The sequence below is a fragment of the Pezoporus flaviventris genome, unplaced genomic scaffold (genome assembly GCF_033815535.1).
Source record: "Pezoporus flaviventris isolate CSIRO_AGI_PZ_B2104156 unplaced genomic scaffold, CSIRO_AGI_Pfla_v1 ptg000071l, whole genome shotgun sequence".
NCBI lineage: Eukaryota > Metazoa > Chordata > Aves > Psittaciformes > Psittacidae > Pezoporus > Pezoporus flaviventris.
In genome coordinates, this window is record NW_026892619.1 from 847,605 (window position 1) to 864,627 (window position 17,023).

The 17,023-nt window shown below is 52.1% G+C and overlaps 2 protein-coding genes across 3 annotated transcripts; both read left to right on the plus strand.

The window, feature by feature from the left end:
- The first annotated feature begins 698 nt into the window (after positions 1-698).
- Positions 699-9,552, plus strand: CHMP7 (charged multivesicular body protein 7). Of its 2 annotated transcripts, none has more exons than XM_061472408.1 (10): positions 699-1,092; positions 2,030-2,204; positions 3,708-3,893; positions 4,572-4,705; positions 5,097-5,145; positions 5,451-5,570; positions 5,869-5,967; positions 6,580-6,640; positions 7,065-7,229; positions 7,858-9,552. In XM_061472408.1, exons 1-10 carry the CDS (start codon positions 803-805, stop codon positions 7,920-7,922), a joined length of 1,344 nt encoding a protein of 447 aa, XP_061328392.1. In that variant the 5' UTR covers positions 699-802; the 3' UTR covers positions 7,923-9,552. The 2 variants fall into 2 exon arrangements, with proteins under 2 accessions (XP_061328392.1, XP_061328393.1); XM_061472409.1 differs by having other exon boundaries at positions 700-1,092; positions 7,068-7,229.
- A 2,424-nt stretch (positions 9,553-11,976) lies between these two features.
- LOC133279061 (D(1) dopamine receptor-like) lies at positions 11,977-13,810 on the plus strand. Its single transcript, XM_061472413.1, has one exon. The coding sequence runs from the start codon at positions 12,340-12,342 to the stop codon at positions 13,681-13,683; it is 1,344 nt and encodes a 447-aa protein (XP_061328397.1). The 5' UTR covers positions 11,977-12,339; the 3' UTR covers positions 13,684-13,810.
- Positions 13,811-17,023: the final 3,213 nt, after the last annotated feature.

Below are 17,023 nucleotides of genomic sequence, written 5' to 3' on the forward strand. Positions count from 1 at the left end.
TCACGTATGGTGAATACAGACCCCCAGCAATACCCAGAATGTGGCAGCTCTGCTTAAGCAGTGGTGCTTGCCGTGAGCACCCTGGCCTGGGTCAGCACCAGCGGGGCAGCAGGGCCAGGGCAGGGATTGTGCCCCTGTGCTGGGCACTGGTGAGGCCGCACCTCGAATCCTGTGTCCCTCACTACAAGGGAGACATTGGGAAGGGAACGGGGCTGGAGCAGGGCCTGGAGCACGGAGTGAAGGGGAACAGCTGAGGGACCTGGGGGTGCAGATGGAGAAGGCTCAGGGGGGACCTGATGGCTGCCTACAACTGCCTGACAGGATGGAGCCAGGAGGGGCTGGGCCCTGCTCCCAAGGGATGGCACAAGGGGAACCGGCCTCAAGCTGCACCAGGGGAGGCTCGCTTGCAGACTCCCAACAACGCCTTCGCACAGCGGCGGTTGTCACGCCCTGGAACAGGGAACCGCCGCCCGCGGAGGTGTCTGCGCTGTGTGGATGTGGTGCCGGGTGCCGTGGGTTGGCGCTGCCCGTGGCACCGGCTGCACTGCGCGCTCCAAGGCCCGCTCCAGCCGCGCTCACCGCGCTCCCCCTCGCCGCCATGACCGCACCGGCCTGAGGCGCCGCGCAATGCGCACGCGCAGGCCCGTACCACTGCAGGCCGGGGCGGAGGGAAGGCGGCGCGGCGCGGCCCACACAAAGGCGGCGGGGGGGGAGCAGTGCGCCTGCGCGGTGCGCGGCTCCCCGGCAGCCAGGCGGGTCCCGGCCGGGCGCTAGGCCGCGGCGGAGCCGGGGTCTCGCGTAGATGTGCAGCCCGGGGAGGGAGCCGCCTGGGCCGGCCCCGGCGGGGGACCTGCCGCCCGAGTGGGAGACGGACGACGAGCGTATGGCCTTCCTGTTCTCGGCCTTTAAGCAGAGCCGCGAGGTGAACAGCACCGAGTGGGACAGTAAGATGGCTTTCTGGGTCGGGCTGGTGCTGGCCCGCGGCCGCCGCCGGGGAGCGGTGCGGACCTGCTTGCGAGAGCTGCAGCACGGCTTCGAGCGGCGCGGCAGCCTCCCGCTGGGCCTCGGCACCGTCCTCCGGGAGCTCCTCAGGTACCGGCGGCGGGCAGGCCGCGGAGGGGGCTCTGCGAGGCGGGTGGTTGCATGAGGGAGCTTTGAGGCACGGATGCGGGCACGGAGAGCTCCATGGCGTGCCGGAAGGAAGATGCTGGCTGTGTGCATGGCAGGGAGGGCGCTGGGGGGTGCAGGGTGAACGGAGGGTGCAGGGGGACATGAGGGAAAGCTTGGTGCTGCTCTTGGAGGAGAGCGCAGGGAGTTCCAGGGGAATACGGGGTTATATTGTGTGTGTGATAGGGAATTGGGGAGCTCTGTGCAAGGAAAAGCATGGACAGGGAGCTAGAGCTCACCCTGGGGTTCGCAGAGGTGCAGGGGGAGTGCAGGGCATCCCAAGGGAATGCCGTGGTGTAGGTGCAGGGTTGCTTTGTGTTCGGCTGGGTTGTTCCCCAAAGCGGTTGATATGATGCACACAGCTGCATGTGGGGATGTGGTGAGTGATGGTGTTTGTAACCAAGGGCTCTGCAGTGTGAAACGAGAGCCCGGGGCTGGTACCCTTTAAAGGTCCAAGAGCAGCAGGATGCAGATGAGACTGTAACATAAGCCCCTGGTCTGTGGGTATGAGACAAGCTATGTGTGCAGTTTAATGCCCACTGAAATACCCCCAGGTGTCTAGCGGAGCCTCCCATTGGTTTCCCTCTTTGCCTCATCAATTTTAAGCCAGAAACCTGGGAAACTGGAAAACGGTAAACAAAAGACCCTTGTGGCCAGAGGAAGTGGGGAGGCAGGGAGACCTCTGCGCACCTTTGTACTCAGTGGTGACACCTCATGCTTCAGCTAGAACCTGGTGTTGGGGAACGCCACCAGCCCTGTGGATGTACAAAGTCCAGAGCAGTGTTTCAGGCCATGGTTCTCTGTGCTGGTGGAAAGGTGGAGAGTGACCGTACTCAGTTCTGCATGCGTGTCTCTCCTCCAGACGTGGCAAGATGCAGAGGGAGTCAGACTTCATGGCCAGTGTAGACAGCAGCTGGATCTCCTGGGGTGTGGGAGTCTTCATCTTGAAGCCCCTGAAGTGGACTCTTTCCAGCGTGCTGGGTGACAGTAAGATACCTGAAGAAGAGGAAGTTCTGATTTATGTGGAGCTGCTTCAGGTGAGTGGTGTTGGGAGCTTGCGCGAGGTCGTGCATCTCCAGAAACATCGTGACTCGGTTTGTGCTCTAGGGAGGAAGGATCAGCATGGAACAGATCTTCCTTTGTACTAATTTGGTGGCTAAAGGTGGATGGGATAACTCGGGGCGAAGAAATAGTTCATATCTGCAGATGTTCCTTGAAACAATGGCTGCTCACTGGCTTCTAGGAAACAGGAGGGGCAGGCTTGCTTGTCGAGGGGAGCAAGGAGCATGCTGTGAGGCTCAGGTTTGTGGGCAAGTGTGGTACACAAGAGGAGCTTGCATGTTGAGTGCCACCCGTTGCAGGGGCACACAGGTGATGCAGCAGTTGCTGTCACAGCCATGTATCACCGAGTGCAGCTTGCATGAGCGTTATTAAAGGTTGATTTGCCTCTGAGTTTTCAGCCCTTGGATCCTGTCAAAGCCCCTTTCCTTTGGCACACTGTAAGTGGTAGAGCTGTGGGTTGCGTTTAACTTGACTGACTTGGGCAGAGCATGGGTCCCTCTTTGTGTTTCTCTGCCTTAGCCACAAGACTTGCTGCTATTGCATGCGAGTGGCATTTAAATGACTGGGACCAGCAGAAATGTGAGATCTCCTTGGCTGGGTTCCTTTATTTGTAGTTACCCTGATAGCAGACAGTGCCTTCCCTCTGCAGTGGGTATTCCACAGCTTTCAGAAGGGATATGCATGGCAGAGGAGGGAAAATGTTGTAGAAACCACAAGCCTTGATGTGGAGTCTGGAGTTGTTTCAATGGTCTGAAGTGGATCATAACTCTTGCTTGAAATGGGGAAAACTTTTTCCTCTGCTCATGTACACATGATGCAAAATGACTTGATGAGCACAATTCTAGTGTGGATTAATGGCTTTAAGCTGAAACAGGGGAGATGGAGATGAGCTCTTAGGCAAAAGCTCTTCCCTTTGAGGGTGCTGAGGCACTGGCACAGGGTGCCCAGAGAAGCTGTGGCTGCCCCATCCCTGGCAGTGCTCAAGGCCAGGTTGGACACAGGGGCTTGGAGCAGCCTCCTCTAGTGGAAGGTGTCCCTGCCCGTGGCAGGGATTGGAGCGGGAGGAGCTTTAAGGTCCCTTCCAACCCAAACCATTCCAGGATTCTGTGATTAAAGAAAAGCTTCCGTTGGTTTTAAACAGGGGGTGGGAGGTGGGATTTCGAGATGTGCTGAGGAAGCCAGGGCGCTGCCTGTGTGGTTCCTGTGTTAGTCGCATTTGCACGGGGAAAGTGAGTGCTGTAGTTCTGATTCTCACGAAAACATGCTGTTTTTTCATCCCATTAATGGTGATATTTGAAAGCATGGCAGCTGCTTCTGAATGTTGATGTACAACTCGCTCTGTGAGTCTTGTCTGGCTCAGAATGTGTCTGGCTTTTCACCTTCAGTGCGTAGGAGGAAGCAGGTGTGGATTTGCAGTTGTTGTGAGAGGAGGCAGAGTGCTGTGTACGCTCACAGCCCGCTCTGCTGCTTCCTTCCAGGAGAAGGCAGAGGAAGTTTATCGCCTCTATCAGAACTCTGCACTCTCTTCTCACCCCGTTGTTGCCCTCTCGGAGCTGCGTTCCCTCTGTGCCAGTGTTTGTCCAGATGAAAGGACGTTCTACTTGCTGCTTCTCCAGCTGCAAAAGGAAAAGAGGGTCACGATCCTGGAACAGAACGGAGAGAAGGTACAGGGTAAAGGTGACTGCTTTTGGGTGGTATAATCCCTGTCTTGCATTTCATCTGGCTGGAAAGAATACCTTATTGGAACAATGTGGGTGTTCTTCATTTGGGAAAGTAAATTCTGTGGGCTCCAACATTGTAACCTGGTTATACATGAGACTAAATCCTCAGTCTTGCATGACAGGTTCTTAAACATTTATGATGTTACTAGCTAGAAAATGGGCAGGTACTGTAGCTGTCTGCCTGCAGGTTGACTGTCCCTAGCTACCCAAATTCAAGTCATTCCACGCCACTAGAATCACTGTTCTGCTTTCTGTGAGAAGGGTTTCCTGTCTGTCAGGAACTGCAGAGATAAGAGTCTTGTTCTAAGATGGCACTTTTCCCCGTGGTACTGCACTGTGCAGTTCAGTACTGAAGTGCTTGGAAGTGTGACACTGCCATACGCTGGTCAGTGCAGCAGGGCAGCTTTAGGGTGTTCCAGTCAAGCTTTCTGTTTTCACACTGATGTTACTTGATCCTGGCTAGTTTAATATTTGATTATATGGTGACTGATACGTCTTCATCACTATTACAAGGCTTAAACAGGGTAAAAACATCTTCTCTTTCATCAGAGTTGGAGTATTTCTAGTTCAGGCACAGATTGTGGAGACAAGTGACTCGAGTGTGTGGTTTTCTCCCTTTAGATAGTGAAGTTTGCCCGAGGGCTTCATGCCAAAGTCTCCCCGATGAATGATGTGGACATTGGAGTTTATCAGTTGATGCAGAGTGAACAGCTGCTGTCACAGAAGGTGGAGTCCCTTTCCCAGGAAGCAGAGAAGTAATTTGGGGAAGGGTGGTGGGAAGAACTTCTGTGTGATGTGGAACTTTGAATTCCGGTGACCTAGTTAGAACGAAGCTGTTTCTGAAGGTGCAGGCTTCTTCCTGTTCTGTAAACACAGTAGTCACAGTCATGTGAATGGGCAGGTTTTCCACTCTTTGTTCCTTATCCCCATAAAAACAACGTGCAGTGAATGGATGCCCAAAGCTTTTGCAAAGGTTTGGAATGAATTCAAGAACAACTGCTGAGGAGCAACAATGGGTTAAGGGTGGTTGTGTCTGAAATGCATTGTTGCTCTTTGGGTTAGAGTAAAGCAGTGAGGCTGGTTGCTGATTTGTAAAATAACTACTGCTTGCAAAGGACTGAGCTTTTCCTTTGTGCATCTGTACAGGTGTAAAGAGGATGCCCGGAGTGCTTGTAGAGCTGGGAAGAAACAATTGGTAAGTCCCATTCTACTTGGAACTACGAGTGCTTTGGAGCTGGTCCATAGCTGCAGATAATGGCCAGGGTGCTTGATCTTAGTTGTGTTGAAGTGAGGTTGGTGGGGCTAAAGGTCTCCTGAAGGTGAAGATAAGGATGTTTTTGTCCAGAGTGAGGTGGTGAAGCGAAATGAAAGCGTTGAACTCTTAAAGCCAGCTGGTGTGTGTGTGCCTTGCTGCAGTGGGCTTCCTGGTTTTGATTCCTTCACACTTTCTTTGGCTGCTGCCTGGTTGGTGATCCCAGGCTGTGTCTCTCATGTCCCCAGGCACTGAGATGTTTGAAGTCCAAACGAAGGACAGAGAGGCGCATTGAAGAGCTTCACTCCAAGCTGGATGCAGTGCAGGGGATCTTGGACAGGATTTACGCCTCCCAGACTGACCAGATGGTAACGTGTTCATATTGTCTTGTGCTTCTCACTCTAGCCCTGCTCTTCCCATTGTGTGCTGCTTTACCTGCTTGTCAGAGCTCATGTCTGAGGGGTGGGTGCAGGCTGGCTGGTGGGACTTGATTCTCTGCTCTGGGAAGTGGCAGATCTGCTGTTGGGGTATTGCTCTAAATGGCTTCATTTTCTGCTTGAATGCTAATGCTTCTCTAGGGGTCCTGCTTGGGTACCAGGTTTTGAGAGAAGGTGGTGTTTGTTCTTAGCGTTGTGCATCTTTCTCCTTTTTTATGTATTTTTGAAGGTATTTAATGCCTATCAGGCTGGTGTGGGAGCTCTGAAACTGTCAATGAAGGATGTTACTGTGGAGAGGGCAGAGAACCTGGTGGATCAGATACAAGAGGTACTGACATGAGAGCTTGTCTAGATAAATAAGTGGTGTGTAGATGTACACAGCAGGCTTGCCCAGCCACTAATGCTGAGGCTGTTTGGTTTCTATCCCACGTGTCACCAGAGCAAACTTGCTCCTGATCTTTTTAGATCAGCAAGCAGAGGTCTTCAGATAACTGGCTTTATATATTTGCATTTATTGCTAGCTAGTAGTCACAGCTTCCCTGAAATTTGTGCATTTTGTGTGTTCTTTTGGTTAGAGCATTGCACAAGCACCCAGCTTTCCTTGAAAACGTTCAGCAGGATGTATTAAAATGAAACACAAGCTGGAATGCAGCTGTGCTTGAAAAGAGGGTCTTAAAACTGCCCAATCCATAATCTGCAGTTCAAGATGGGAAAGGAGATGGGATTGTTAGGAGTTGAAATGAAGAGAGCAGTCTGTCTGCATAAGCTGGTGTAAAAAGCAGGAAAGGATTACTTCTTGAGCAACTTCAGCTCCGTGTACTTGGAGTGACTCTGCCTCTAAGTCAACTTTGGGACTTTGTGTTTTGTTACCTACTTCTGACATAAGTGGCTGCAGTAAGACATGAGGGTTTATTCAATATCAAACACTGTTTTTCCTCAGCTTTGTGATACTCAAGATGAAGTAGCCCAGACTCTGGCTGGAGTGGGGATCAATGGTCTAGGTATGTGCTGGGCTTTTTATCCTTTGCTCATCTTCTCTTGCCACTGCTGGCCCTCTGTGCTGCATCCTTTCCCTGCTCCCTCCCCACATACCAGCCTTCCTTCCTGGAAGGATAATTGCTCACTGAAATACCAAAGCTGTTGCTACTGATCCCTTCAGAGGGGATGAGAACTGACAGTGAATTGTCTCCTCTGACAGTGGGTATTTGTGCATCTCCAGATCCTTGTAGTCTCAAGTGCTGGTGGCTTTCAGTTCAGAGTTGTGTCGTGTTGATTTAGATCTATTTTTAGAGTGGCTACTGCTTTGTTTTATAAGAGAGAATCTCTTCCTGTGTGATGCTGCAGCTTGTTTGTCTCTGCTGAAACACAGTCTGCTGTGAAGATGCTGCTTAATTCTTCTTGGAACTGAATGTTTCCTTTAATCAGCAGAGACGGACACTGAGGAGCTTGAGAAGGAGCTGGACAGTCTCCTGCAGGACTCAACTAAGGAGCCTGTGGATTTGCCTCCTGTTCCCGAGAAGGTGCTGAATCCACCCATTTCTGATGCTGAGCTGGAAGCTGAACTGGAGAAGCTCTCTGAGTCTGATGGAGGTATGGATATCAGTAAGTTGTGTTAGCTAACTGCTGTCAGCCTTGCAAAACCAACGGGGTCCAGAACTGAAGTCTGAGCTAGAATCCTTCCCGCTTCCAGTTACAGGGTTGAAAGGAAGCTTTCCTGTATCCCTGCTCAGTGATGACTTTCACTACCAGACTTGGTCTCTTTGCTAGGAGTTTTACCTGGCCAAGCACACGGCATCTTTTGTGTCTCACAGTACTTACGTCCTATGTTATAGGTATGATGTCTGCTAGAACCATTACTAACCTAGTCTTTATTTAGGAACAGTGAGTGACCAGAGCTTAAGGGTTGCACAATGAGTTTTCCATAGACCTGTCTTGGACAGGGGTAAATAGGTTTTACTTTTCCTTTCAGGAATCAGTTAATGAACAGTTGCACAGACTGTCCATATAGTCTTCTTCCTATTTGGGCACATGATATTCTCAAGTTTCAGAGCAGAAGAATGCTCAGCATCCCGTATCAAACATAAAGCTTGGGTTTCCAAGGGAACAGTAATTGAATACTGAAGCACTGAGACTGAGATTGTATTAGTTATAGAGGCGGTTGATGTAGTTCATCTTACTGATGAAAACTACTCTCTTTCTGTTGTGATTGTCTTTATAGATTTGGCACAAAAGACTCCCTCTACTTCCTCTGAACCCAAAACAGCTCTGGGACTGAATCTCTAAAGACCCAACAGCATCCTGTTGCTGCAGTGTGAGAAGTTTCTTAAGGTTCCTTAACTAATGACTAGAACTTCTGGGGAGAGGGGTAACACCCCCCCATTCTTCATGGATATCACTTTGCTCAGCAACAGGATCTCCTGCCATGACAATCCACTCTGGAACTGGCCCCAGCTGGTGTTTGTCATCTCTGTGCCAACATCTCCGCTGGTCTCAATTTGACTTGTGATCCCAAGTCACTGCAACATCCAGTCTTCCCTCTGGGAATGCCCTTCACTATTCCACCCGGCGAAGATACTCTTCTATGTCCATAACAGTGCTCGTTTTTCATTTTCCCTTCGCTGTGGCTGATGTTGAGAACCTGAGTTGCAGCAGTATTGCAGTTGCTCAACATTTGGCTGTTTGTGTGGTTGTTTAAAACACTTGGCACCTAAGTACTGTCCTTGCCATAAGTTACCTGCAACAAGCTTACACACCCGTTGGTAGTTCTATCCCTCCCTGTCTGTATTTTGCACGGTCGTGGGCAACTAGACACTATAAGTGTTCAATTGTAGGAGATTTTGTTGCTGCTCTAGAGGGCAGCAATTGCAAGCACAAGACAAAAAGAATTCCTCTTTCTGTAATGACATTAAGGCCTTAAAAGGGAGACCTGCAAAAGATCTTGAGCTGAAGGCGGTCCTGACGCTGCCGGTTGGGACACAGGCTCGTGGGTGCTGCACTACAACTTGCTGCTCACTCTTACTTGAAACCTGAGCTATTTTTGTATCTTCCCTGCTTGCAAAACTTGCTGGGAGTTGCAGGGTGATCTTTGAGCTCTCATATTGAGTGAGTTGGGATGGGAGGAGAAGGGATGCATCATTTTCCCTTTCCCTGAGGCCAGTTTCCTACAACAGCCTTGTCTTTGCCTTTAGTCTTGATGTTGCAATTCCACAAGATTATAGATGACCAGAAAGCCCCAAACCAAAACTCTGGCAGTGTTTCTAATGCAAACCCACCTGAGCACAGCAACTGAAGATGTTTTTAGAGGCTTTCTTTACCCATCAGAAGTGAAATCCTCATCTTTTGCAGGTCACTTTTTTATTACATGTATGCACAGGGGAGAGCAGAAAGCTGGATCCTGAACACGGAGAAGTGAATTCTTTTAGAGAGGAACGTGCTAGAAACTGGGCTTTCTGTTCACAGAGCCTGTGTGTGGCAGGGGAGGGACCAGCTCCGTGTTGGTGTGTAACCAGTCCTCCCTGCCCCTCTCCCTGACTCGGAATGTATTCCCATATTCCCATCACCATTTCTCTGCTGCTTCCTGCACCAAGCTCTGTTGCTGGAGCCACGTGGATGGCAGGTTGGGTGAACAGTAAAGGAGGGCTGGAGTTCCCATGCCCTGGGCATTACTGGTGACCCAGCTTTAGTCCCAGAGGGCAAGGGAAGCAATTCCAGGTGTCACTATGGTACTGTGTTCTCTCTGCCTTCGTTGTTGCTTTGTTGGAGAGTGGACTCCTGCCACAGGAGGTGTGCTGAAGCAGTTCACCCGGGCTGCACATGGAATTGTGTGAAATGACTTGAAGCTTTGTAAGTAAATGGGAGAAAAACCACTGTGTTTTCTGCCTATGTGTAATAAAAGGGAAGGGAGGAAACGGAATCCCTTGTGGTGCCTCCTTTTCTTTCCCTGTGCCACAGGTCACTGTGTGTTAGTGCTGTTCCAGCTGTGCTGCCGCATCGATAAAACTTGTGCTGACAGGAAACGAGCAGGTTCTTGGGCTGCTTTGTCACAACCCAAGCTGTCTAACTGCTGTAGTGCACTTTGCCTCCAGTCTTTTCTCTGCCTTTAAAAAGGCCCAGCAGTTATTATGTGGAAGAAGTCGTCTGTTTTTACAAGTAGCCTGTGCTGGGTTTGGGGTTGTACAGCCTTAATGTTGAGTATCATTTGGAAAGGCTCACTTCCTTTTATTTGCTTCAGCTCATCTTGTTCTACCATTGTGCAGCTAACAGGTGCAGCTTCAAGGCTCACATGGCTGCAGGGAGCCCACAGATCTGCCTGCCCCTCATTTCTCCCCTGCTATCACCTGTACCTTCCCTGGAAGGGAAGCTCTAAGTGATTCCTGTAGGAGCAAATGCTCTCTGTCATTCTGTGCTGCATCTGGCTGAGGCAGCCCTTCTGGAAGAGGCTTTGAAGAGTTAAACCCAAGCAGCTGCTGCTTTAGATGAAGTGGCTGGCAATTTTCTCCCTTTGATGCAAAGTGGGGAATGTAATCAAGATGGCTGAATGGAGAATGGGAAGGATATTTTGGTGCGCCAGCAGGGAAGGGAAATCGAGGGCAGCTTCTCGCTGGGTGAGGAAATGAAAAATGAAAACCTAGAGCTGAATTGCCACCACACTGGAATCTTCTCCTATTTGAGTGCTGGTTAAAATAGGACTTAACTGAGTCTCAGCAAAAATAGCAGCTGCTTATGTGGGGAAACGGAGCAACAGTTTAGTGATAGAAGGCAGCAAACAGTGCTCTCAGTAGAGATCACAGCCAGCCGGCGGGAGGAGTTAACCTGGGAACAGCAGGAAATGCCTGGGGTCTGGTTGAGGAGCTGCGTTTTGGCTGCCTCTGACAGCAGAGTTGATGGGTCCTGTCTTCATTAGGTGTGTTCCGAGATGCCCAGAAACTGGGTAACGGGTTGGATCCCTTCCCATCTGCTTGCTCCTGCCAACGCAGCTTCCAATGCCTGCTTCAGCGTGAGTTGTGCGCGAGGGCGAGAGCCTCTCTGAGGTGTTTCTAAGCCCCTAAGGAGGAAGAAAGCTCCTTGTATCTCCAGGAATGATTTCCTGGAACGCCTCCTGGCTTAGCATGTGCATCTTGTGTGCCATGAGCTCCCACTCCAAGCCTCTGCCATGGCTCAATGCCATAGGACAGATTACCTACCATTGCTGCTCTCTTGAGCAATGAAGACATCCTCTTTGTGTCCTGCAACTTAGATCTGGAAAATCTTTGTTCCTAATATAGGGAATATGTGGGAAAATGCCCTTTGAGGTGCAGAGGACAGTGCACTGCTCTGGGCAGTGAGAGAGCCCTCTTCTGATGTAACTCTGGTAAGGATTACAGAAGGGAGGGAGCTGGCCTGACACAAAGACCCAAGTGAGGGTGCTTAGCCGTGAGCCGGTGGCTGGTGCCATCTAGCTGCTCCTGCCGGCATAGGCACTTGGCAGGAGAAGGCTGCAGACGATGGAACTAATGAGGCTTAATGAAACAAAGCCTTCGAAGTCACTGCTGTGGCACGCTGGCACCGAGCTCCGGTGACCTGCCACAAAGCGAGCGTGCTGTTTGCTTTGGGGATAAGCTGCTTGGTGCTGTGTGTTCAAGGGAATAATTGCTCTTGGGCAGCTCCTGCTCACTGTGGGCTTGTGCAAAGCCTGGGGTGCAAGGTCAGGGTGATTAAATCTCAGTGCAGCTGAGCTGCCTCTGTGGAGCTTGGCTGCTGCTTGCTTCAGAAGAGCTGTTGGAACAGGCAGGGGTCATCACGATGCACTCCAGCGTGGTGTGAACTCACACTCTGCTGCCTGCTTGTGCCTTCAGTTTGATTTGGAAAGCTGCTGCTGCTGCTCTTTCCCATCTTGGCCAGTTTTCCAGCAAGGCATTTCCCAAAGGCAGGTCCCCATTGAGTAGAGCCAGCTCTGGTGGAAACTTCTTTCCTGGAAGAGTTTGCTGACATTTCTCAATCAAAGGAGCCCCTTTGCAGCCAGGAGGCTTGGGACAGGGGGACCAACTGATGTGGGGTCATACATGTGAGCTGTGACTCGGTGAATTTAGGTGTCTCTTACTGAGAGCTCAAGCACACTGAATTTCCTGCTGATTTGCCTTGAAGAGCCTCAAATCCCACTTGAATGTTTGTTATTTTACCCATTCAATCCTATCGCCTAATTCCCGAGCAACTTCCCCTGTCAGCTGCAGCCTCCCACTGCCATCGTCTTGGCTCGCAGAGGATGGACCTGGTGTGAAATCCAGAGGCACAGCGGGATGAGCAGAGAGCAGAGCAGCCTGATCTCTGCGCAGAGGCTGTGCAAGAGCAGAGCGCTCTGATTCCCTCTTGCATCTGGCAGCAAGTCCCAGCGTGGAAGGGATTGACTGGGATGCTGTAGCAGGCACCACATCAACAGTGGATGAGGAGCTGCTGAGGGAGAAGAGGGAGGAAGGTTTGATGCAATGCAGGAGGTGAGTGCCAGCCCTCTGTGAGCTGTGAGGAAAGCAAAGTGGGGTGGCAAAGAGGGGAAAATTGCAGTCAGAAGCAGACGTGGAAAGTGGTGAGAGCTGCAGGCATTTCTGGTGCTGTGAGAGCTGGGAGGATTGCTGGTGCTGCTTCTGAGCAGTGAAAAGGGGGTTTGGGTGCTGATGGGGACTTGAACAGCTGTGGAACTTCTCGGACTTGAAACGAAGGGGAACCCATGGATGGTTTTTACTCCTCCACAGAAGGAGGTGGGCAGGATGTGATCAATGGCACCGGCGGGAGGAAGAGCTGGGTGGAGGAAAGCAGCTCCAAGTTGTCCTTCCGTGTGGTGGCAGCTACCTTGCTGTCCCTTCTCATCCTCTCCACGCTCTTGGGCAATGCCCTGGTGTGTGTGGCTGTGGTCAAGTTCAGACACTTGCGCTCTAAGGTCACCAGTATCTTCATCATCTCCTTGGCGGTGTCTGACCTCTTTGTGGCTGTCCTGGTGATGCCCTGGAAGGCTGCCACCGAGGTGGTGGGGTTCTGGCCTTTTGGGGCTTTCTGTGATGTTTGGGTGGCTTTTGACATCATGTGCTCCACAGCCTCGATCCTCAACTTGTGTATCATCAGCGTGGACCGGTACTGGGCCGTTTCCAACCCCTTCCGCTATGAGAGGAGGATGACGCAGCGCGTGGCTTCCACCATGGTCGCGCTCGCTTGGCTGCTCTCCCTCTTGATCTCTTTCATCCCTGTGCAGCTGAAGTGGCACAAGGATCGGGAGCTCCTTACCCAACAGGAGCTGGGTTTTAACATCACCGGGGAGGAGGAGAACTGCGATTTCAGCCTCAACAGGACTTACGCCATCTCGTCTTCTCTCGTCAGCTTCTACATCCCCGTTGCCGTCATGCTGGTGACGTACACCCGCATCTTCCGCATCGCCCGGCGGCAGATCCGCAGCATCTCCTCCCTGGAGAGGGCGGTGGAGCATGCCCAGAGCTGCCACAGCAGCGACTGCCCTCACAAGTCTTCCCTGAAGAACTCCTTCAAGAAGGAGACCAAGGTCCTCAAAACCCTCTCCATCATCATGGGCGTCTTTGTCTTCTGCTGGCTGCCCTTCTTCGTGCTCAACTGCATGGTGCCCTTCTGTGATCCTGATCTGCATGAGCCCGGAGAGCTGCCTTGTGTCAGCGAGACCGTCTTCAACATCTTTGTCTGGTTTGGGTGGGCCAACTCTTCCCTCAATCCTATCATCTACACCTTCAACGCAGACTTCAGGAGAGCTTTTGCAACCCTCTTGGGCTGTGGCTGCCTTTGCCCCAGCAATGCGGTGGAGACGGTGAACTTCAGCAATGAGCTGGTCTCCTACCACCACGACACCACATACCAGAAGGAAGCGGTGACCCTCAGCTACCACCAGCTTCTCCCCCACGTTGCTCTGCACATGGAGAACAAGGAGATGGCCTTTGGCAAGGATTCTCAGGCCTCTGAGCCTTCTCCCACCACCAGCCCTGCAGTGATGCACGTGGAGCGTGAAGTGGCTGTCTCGCTGGAGAAGATTGCCACCAGCAGTGTGTTCAATTGAGACAGGGCTGGGAAAAGGGTGGTGGGATGGTCTTGAGGAGAGATGGAATCGGGGACTGTTGCACTTGCCTGTTTCCTGAGGACTTTCTGGATAATGTGGGTATTGCACTCTGGGCAGGAGCCCTGGCTGCTCATGTGGTGATGACTGCTGGAACAGTGCTGCAAAGCAGCCTCTAGTGAGGGAAACCCGGGTTTGTGGTGGCCTTTGCAGGAAGGAGGTGATGGCTTTGCTGGGATAACGCTCTTGGGCTCACCTCTGACTGTGTCTCTTGCTCAGGTGAATCATCCTGCAGGTCTGGACTGGAATGCAGCCACTTCTCCTGGAGCCCTGAGGCTGTGCTTGGTAGCAGCTTGTCCTGAGTGTGTTTGCAGGGAAGGACTGGGTGTGTAAAGGTCTACACTGGCCCCTGGAGGAGGAGCCAGCCTCTCTAAGCTGGGACATGCACAGCTGAGGGGTGCATGAACATAAACTGGGATTTAGCCCCAGGATGTTGGACTTTTTGCTTTGGGGATGAGAGTGTCTGAGCCCTTGAGACTCTGAGGGTAGAGGGGAAAATGTTAAAGCAAGAACATTGCTGGTTTGGTTTCTGTGCCCTCATCAGTCGGGTCCTTTTCCTGGACTGTTTCTTTCCCTTTTCTCTTTGTACTCCCTCCAATTCCCTTCCTCCCCCATTTCATTACAGATCCTTTCCCATTGCCTCCCTTGCTGGCCCATTTCAGTAGTAAGAATAGCTTCTTAAGCAGCACTCTGTGCTCACCTGTACTCTTTAATGAGCCTCTCCTGTAGGTTGGGAGCTTGTGTCTGCTTAGCCGGGGGGTGAAGCAGCAAGTGAGCAGCCCCCAGCATCTCCCTGCAGGCTGCTTGGCTTGAGAGAGGGGTTTTGCTCCATGCCTGGTGAAACACTGCAGCAGCAAGTGGCACGGCTGTGTTGTCTTGAAGCCGAGACATCTTTAGCTCCCTGCGCAGCAGAAAGGCCTCTCCCTGCAAATGTTAACAAAGAAATCAGCAAGGGGTAATTACAGAGTGAGGGTAATTATTAACTGGAGCCCAGTTATAGTCAAGCTACAGCACAATCAGGGTGGGAGGGGCGCAGAGCTGGCTGCGTCTCCAAGGTCAATGCTTGGATCTCACTAGGGAAGCACCAGGAGGACTGAACTCCGTGTACAACCATCTCCCTGTGCTGCAGGGGTGGCTGGCTGTCAGAACCAAGGCAAGCTCTGGGAGTGTGGTAAATCCCAGCTCAGGGAAGGAGCTCGAGGAGGGGACGATTGTCTGGCATGGTCCTGGGAGATCCAATGCAATTCCAGTTGTATGTTCCTGCAGTACATCCATGTCCCTCGATAAAGGCAGGGTGTTGTAGCATGTGTGCTGTGGTTGGGCTTTACTACAGGGCTCCTGGCTTGGTGCATAGAGGGGGTCAGACTGAAGATGCAGCTTTTCCCAGTGTCCTGGTTGCCCTGGGTTTGATGTTTGCTGATACTCATCTCGTGGCGAAGTTCTGGAGCTTTATCCATGCCTGTTTGTAGGGACTGGAGTAAAGCTCAGTGTATCACTGTTACCTGTGATGGGTTGCAGGGTTGAACCTGCAAAAGGCAAAGGAGAGGGTGATGTGATCCTTCTTTTCTGTCCAGTTATTAACTTCCAGCTTATGGACCAGGTCTCTGCCCAGCACAGACATTCCTATGGTCAGGCTGGGAAATGGACAACAGCTCCAAACTGGTGCAACTGTGGCTTGCTTTGGCAAAAATACCCCTTGTTTACCTGGCTTCAGAATGGGTTTCTTCAGTTCCTGCTGTGGGTTTCCTGCACTGTCCTCCCCTGCAATTCCACCAGGAAGCATCCTCCTCCCATCCTAAAGCCATACAGTACTGCTCCATCCCTGCCAGTATTCCTACCTGTGGCTGCTCCTGGAGCCAGGACTGAGTCAGGACCTGTGCATGTGGGTGCAGCTCTGCTCCTGCCCTGTAAGCCCAGGTAAGGCAGTTCGCTTTCTGGAGCCCTGGTTTTGTCATGGGTGAAGGGAGGGCAGCACCCAGCAGGCAGGGTGTGAAGAGGGGTGGCTTTTGGCAGGGTGAGCAGAGCCATCAGTGCTGAGCAGTCCATGGAATCCCAGACTGGTTTGGGCTGGAAGGGACCTTAAAGCTCATCCAGTTCTGCTATGGGCAGGGACCTCTTCCACTGGAGCAGCTTGCTCCAAGCCCCTGTGTCCAACCTGACCTTGAACACTGCCAGGGATGGGGCAGCCACAGCTTCTCTGGGCACCCTGTGCCAGCGCCTCAGCACCCTCACAGGGAAGCTTCTGCCTCAGAGCTCATCTCAGTCTCCCCTCTGGCAGGTTCAAGCCATTCCCCTTGGCCTGTCCCTGCAGGCCCTTGTCCAAAGCCGCTCTCCAGTGTATCCTGGTGGGAAGTGTGGGGCAGGGGATGGCTGTTGTCTGTGAAGTGATTCTTCAGGTTTGGGAGGAATGGGTTTAGTGGAGAAAGGGGGAAATAGTGTGTATGGGGAGGGGGGAATGGGAGGTGGCTGCTGTAGGCTGCTGCCTTGCCTCATTTTGCTTCCAAATTGGAATCAACTGCTCTTCTCATCAGGCAGAGGCCAGGGCTGGCCTTGGAGGAAGGAGCTCCAGGTGCAGGGGTCAAGCCTGGATGAGGGTCTCCAGATGCCTGGAGGAGCCTGGCAGAAGCTCTTCTAAAATCACAGCCCTGCCTTTCCAATCTATATGGTAATTCCCAGCCATCATCCTGCTGATGGGGAAGAGGCAGGAGGGATTAACCCTGCTGAGGAGGAGGCTGTGAGTGCTCAACGACACCCAGGGAAGGCAGTTGGTCAAGGTGATGCTGCCCTTGTCTCTGTTCTGTCCCATGATTGAACTTCTGGGGACCTTTCCTCTTGCAGCAGCTGTCACCTGGGGCAGTGGTGCCTCCAGGACCTGTGCATTGACTCATTAAGGTGAAACTACACTTAGAAACGCTGAGCACCTGTGAGGCTCATTGGCTTCACCTGGAACAAGCCCATAGTGCTGTTTATCCCCCCAAAAGCTCCAGCTCTTGGCATCATTTGGATTCATTTTGTGCTTTGTGCTGCTGTGTGCCTAAGAAAGGAGAGGAAATGGCTTGAAAGTGGGAATTTTGGCTGGAAGAACCTTTGTGATGAGGGAAAAGGTGAGTATTGCCCAGAGAAGGCAATGGAGGTGGTGCAGGGCCTGGAGCACAAGTGTGATGGGGAAGGGCTGAGGGACCTGGGGGTTCAGATGGAGAAGAGAAGGCTCAGGGGGGACCTGATCTCTGCCTGCAACTGCCTGACAGGAGGATGGAGCCAGGAGGGGCTGGGCTCTGCACCC